The 1,427-nt window shown below is 34.8% G+C and overlaps 1 protein-coding gene across 1 annotated transcript in view; it reads right to left on the bottom strand.

The window, feature by feature from the left end:
- Nucleotides 1-1,427, bottom strand: part of LOC109951152 (homeobox protein engrailed-2b-like) — a 3,158-nt gene that overhangs the window by 1,232 nt on the left and 499 nt on the right. Inside the window, exon 2 of the mRNA XM_020585467.1 lies at nucleotides 1,406-1,424. Within this exon, the coding sequence (XP_020441123.1) occupies nucleotides 1,406-1,424 (19 nt within the window). The remainder of the gene's footprint in view (nucleotides 1-1,405; nucleotides 1,425-1,427) is intronic.

Below are 1,427 nucleotides of genomic sequence, written 5' to 3'. Positions count from 1 at the left end.
AAAGGTGAGATTTTTAAAAAGTGGTTTCCCTAAAAGATGAATAACCCCTGTTGTTTATTTCATAGGCTCTAAGATAATCATATCATGATGAAGCTCAAAGGCAAATGAATGAAAAAACCTGTCTGAGCTTTGCTCTGTACAAATAAAGCAGGCCCAGATCAATTGTATCATCCAACAAAAGTTGTTTCTAAAATTCTAAATTGTTACAGAATCTTATATTATGGAATAATTCTGTCATGACCATAACATGATGTTTATTTTTTTAATTAAACTTAGTAATGCGAGGTGCGGCCTGCCTGACTTCTCTGAGGGCCGTAGTGGTCATTTCCATACTCGGGCCTGGACTTTCAATGGAAATTTTTGCGTTTCCATACAACAATAAAAACAACATTCCTGACTGCTTTCTCTTGGTTTGGGCTTCTTCCCAATGCTTCTTCAATAAACAGCTAAACATTTTCCACGCTCGCTGCCGCTTTTTAGCGGAATTCTTTAATTATTTAGTCACAATAAAGTGCACCGTGCGTCCACCTGTAAAGTAACTCCAGACCAGAGCAAATGTTTTACTTTACTGACAAAAATTAAGAACAATTAAATAAGTAATAAATCAAATGTAGGCTATTTCAGGGAAGTGAAAACAGTAAACAGGCTGTGAAACTAGGCTTTCACAGTGGAAGGTGGAAATTCTGTCAAAAACGATTTGGTTAGTGGATTAAAAGGCTTTAAAGCTGCGTTGTTTCTTATTTCATATCGAATCCGTCTCTTCTGGGACACACGGTCATCACTTTTTAGCCCCCCGCCCCCAATTGTCAAAAAAAATATGCTAATGGATATTAACAAAGAAGACTGAGGAGCAATGGCGTTAAACTTGGTTTTACTTCACTTCTCAGCATTTTTTCTTTATTTTCGACGCATAAATAATTTCAGATTTAGTTTTTAACATTTTTGACGACACTGTGTCATTTCATCGAGTTTACTTTTAACAATTTCAAAGACAAAATCCTGGTCGAATTACATTAAACAGCACGAATTAGTATCTACTTTGTGTTTAAAGTTATTTATTTGATGTAAATTATGTTGGGGTGTATTCTCAGAATATCAATATGTTGTTTTTTTCTAAATGCTAAAGTATGAATAATGAAGATAATATTAGTTGTGATGGTACAATAATTGGTTTGTCAGTTGTTACAAGTGATATGTCTATTAGGTAGAACTCACCTCAGCGCACACAATCACACGTTATTTCACTTTTTCCCTCTAAACGCAGGTTTTACCGTGTTTTATTTTCACTTTTTAAAATGAAAGGCTGAATGTTTTCTACCATTCAACATTTTTAAAATAATTGGAACTATTCCTTTCTACCCTTTCAATGAACGAAAAGTGGCTGAGGAATGTATTTTCCACAAACCTGAGGACGGGCGGTCTGAGTA

The sequence above is a fragment of the Monopterus albus genome, unplaced genomic scaffold (assembly GCF_001952655.1).
Source record: "Monopterus albus unplaced genomic scaffold, M_albus_1.0 scaffold367.1, whole genome shotgun sequence".
Taxonomy (NCBI): Eukaryota; Metazoa; Chordata; class Actinopteri; order Synbranchiformes; family Synbranchidae; genus Monopterus; species Monopterus albus.
Note: the sequence above shows the minus strand (reverse complement) of the source record. Positions and strands in the feature narration are given on the sequence as shown.